The sequence below is a fragment of the Etheostoma spectabile genome, unplaced genomic scaffold (assembly GCF_008692095.1).
Source record: "Etheostoma spectabile isolate EspeVRDwgs_2016 unplaced genomic scaffold, UIUC_Espe_1.0 scaffold00008340, whole genome shotgun sequence".
NCBI classification, from domain to species: Eukaryota; Metazoa; Chordata; class Actinopteri; order Perciformes; family Percidae; genus Etheostoma; species Etheostoma spectabile.
Genome location: NW_022603585.1, coordinates 1,411 through 5,000, shown reverse-complemented (window position 1 = coordinate 5,000; position 3,590 = coordinate 1,411). Strand labels below are relative to the sequence as shown.

Genomic DNA, 3,590 nt, shown 5'->3' with positions numbered 1-3,590 from the left:
CCCATTATTATCGGATTTAGTTTTTCCCAAATGTTTGAGACGCAGATGACTGCAAATACTAGTGGTCCAGAAATACTGAAACCGGGATCAAACCTGCACTAGGTAACAAAAGCCTGGACCTTGGTCCAGACTATGGTTTGGCCTTTCGGGTGTGGAAACGGCCCCTTTAAAAAAAGAACGGTGACGGTCTACCACACACACTACAGACACCACAATCCTCACGTCCGCTTCACCTGGGGACAGTCAGTGGACCTGGCGGACCTACCTGTGGGGGTAGTTGCTCTCCGAAGACCACCTGGAAGACTGCGTTAGGTTTGTCCACCAAGATATTCCTAAGAGAACCAGACAAAGGGAAAAGGTAGAGTTTATTATTAATGCCTGTGAACATCACCCGCAATTATCCCTAATGTTTGAGTTAGAAAAGCAGAAATTAGGAATTATTGAGACTCAAATAAAGAATGGATTTTGAGATAATCACAGACTGAATATGTCAACTTTTACTCAATACTATTTCACACTCACACTCACTTTGTTTTACAATGCTATAAATAGAATAAGACCCAAAATTAATGAAAGTAGAGATTTGTACTTGGCAAAGAGCGTTGGAATCAATCATGTTATTTTGGGGAATTAAAAAGAACATTGATATAGGACAACATGAGGACACATGAAGACAACATGAAGACAACATGAAGACAACATGAAGACAACATGGGGACAACATGAAGACAACATGGGGACAACATGAAGACAACATGAAGACAACATGAAGACAACATGAAGACACATGAAGACAACATGGGGACAACATGGGACAACTGAGACACCTGAGGACAACATGGGGACAACATGGGGACAACATGGGGACAACATGGGGACAACGGGACAGCATGAGACAACATGAAGACAACAGAGGGCAACATGAGGGCAACATGGGGGCAGCATGAAGACAACATGAGGGCAACATGAAGGACAACATGAGGACAACATGGGGACAACATGGGGGCAACATGAACAACATGAGGACAACCTGAGGGCAACCTGAGGGCAACATGAGGCAACATGAGGGCAACATGGGGACAACATGGGGACACATGGGGACAACATGGGACAACATGAAGGCAACATGAAGACAACATGAAGAAACATGAAGACAACATGAGGGCAACATGAGGGCACATGAGGGCAACATGAGGCCACATGAAGGCAACATGAGGGCAACATGAGGGCACATGAGGGCACATGAAGGCAACATGAGGGCAACATGAGGGCAACATGAAGACAACATGAAGACAACATGTGGACAACATGACACAACATGAGGGCAACATGGGGACAACATGGGGACAACATGGGGACAACATGAAGACAACATGGGGACAACATGGGGACAACATGAGGACAACATGAGGACAACATGGGACACATGAGGACAACATGAGGACAACATGAAGACAACATGAAGACAACATGAAGACAACATGGGGACAACATGGTGACAACATGGGGACAACATGGGGACAACATGAGGAAACAGGGGACAACATGAGGACAACATGAAGACAACATGAAGACAACATGAAGACAACATGAGGACAACATGAGGGCAACATGAGGACAACATGAGGCAACATGAGACAACATGAGGCAACATGAAAACAACATGAAGACAACATGAAGACAACATGAGGACAACATGAGGACAACATGGGGACAACATGGGACAACATGAGGCAACATGAGGGCAACATGAAGACAACATGGGGGCAACATGGGGACAACATGGGGACAACATGGGACAACATGGGGACAGCATGAAGACAACATGAGGGCAACATGAGGGCAACATGAAGACAACATGAGGGCCATGAAGACAACATGAGGACAACATGGGACAACATGAGGACAACATGGACAACAGAAGACAACATGAGGACAACATGGGACAACATGAAGACAACATGAAGACAAATGAGGACAACATTGGGACAACTGGGGACAACATGGGGACAACATGAAGACAACATGAGGACAACAGGGGACAACATGAAGACAACATGAGGACAACATGAGGACTATGTCACATTATACCTGAATCTTTTAAATATATTGTGTACATTTTTATATTGAGGGAAACGTCGCAACTTAAGAATGTCATTGCATGGTGTAAAATCTGTGCTATACAAATAAATATCTTGAATCTTGAATCTAACAATTATACTTATGCAGGCCCGCTACCTGTAGTTGTTATTACAGTAACGTTAGCCAGTTTTGTTGTTGTTACTAGCTAGCTAGCTATTAGCATCAGCTACAGCTAGCCCGTAACGTTTGTCTGGTTGAGGGCTAAACCAGCAACAACGCCTAGAAATATGCGCGACTGCACTTAAATGCGGACATTTTACATTGTTTTTTTGTGAATGCCACCCACGAACCCGCACGCCGTGTGTTTTCGACGTTCAAATTCGCTTATGTTGCTAAAACGGAGCTTTTCGCTTAGCTAGGTAACGGCAGCTAACGCTCGTTAGCTCTGGAGTCCGGTTAGCTAGCGTGGACGCTCGTTTTTTACACGCTTGTGTGCCGACCCGCACGTTGCAGAACCAAATGCGTAAAGACTGTAGTGTTTTTACAACTCATTAGTCTGGGGTTGTGTAGTAGTCCGTAACTAGTGGCAATACGAAGTAATGGAGCTCGTCTAAAGAGATGAAAACACGTAACTAGACGTAAACAAAGTACCTAAAACGGAGGGGCGGTGCACAAGAGACACCCTCCCATCTATTGACTTATCTAACGTCCCTGGTGGGTGTCATTACGCCATCTTAAGGTCGCCTTATCAAACGTCCAGTCCTTTATTATTAACTTTTTGACGTTAGCGCCACCGTTTCGTCAGCAAACACCCACATCGGCCGACGACGTCACAAACCAAGCGCCCCCCTTGCGCCGCCAACAAAGCTAACGCTAGCTGGCCCGGATCGCAGGCGAGCCAGGCCAGGCCAGGCCAGTCGGGGCCAAACTGGAAGACACACCGGGGGCAATTAAAGACCACCAACGCCTCGTGCATGCGTCGGGCCAACGAGCGCGTGCGTTACTCACTCGGGTAAGTACGTAGAGGAGTAGGAGCTCCATTTAAAGACGCTGAAAGTGAGGACTCTGCTCTCGGGACGACGACGCCATCTTGTTGCAGAAGCACGCAGCGGGACGTAGCAAGAAGCGAGCCCTTAAAGAGACAGTACACTTTGTTTTTTTTTGGTCAAGTATGCCATGTGGTGCAGTACCCAAGCCAGAATTTCCATATCCATCATCATAAACATTGTATCATAAATTCTAAGGTACTGTACTGTCCTTGGGGCACCATTTTACCTTACATTAAGATTTTTGCCCACACACATAGCAGTGACAGCTCTTAAAGAGACAGTACACTTTGTTTTGGTCTGTCTAAAATATGCTAAATATGCCAGAATTTCCATATCCATCATAATATAACATTTGTATCATAAATTCTAAGGTACTGTACTGTCCTTGGGCACCAGTTTGACCTTAAATTAAGTTTTTTTTTGCACACACAAATGCAGTGACAGCTCTTAAAGAGACAG

General features: G+C 45.4%; 1 protein-coding gene across 2 annotated transcripts in view; it reads right to left on the bottom strand.

The window, feature by feature from the left end:
- The window catches only part of mkln1 (muskelin 1, intracellular mediator containing kelch motifs), a gene marked incomplete at both ends in the record, with an annotated part of 29,625 nt that extends 26,473 nt beyond the window's left edge, over positions 1–3,152 (bottom strand). For both annotated transcript variants that reach the window (XM_032508569.1, XM_032508571.1), the window contains 2 exon segments: positions 266–332; positions 3,091–3,152. In XM_032508569.1, coding sequence (XP_032364460.1) covers positions 266–332; positions 3,091–3,152 — 129 coding nt within the window.
- Positions 3,153–3,590: the final 438 nt, after the last annotated feature.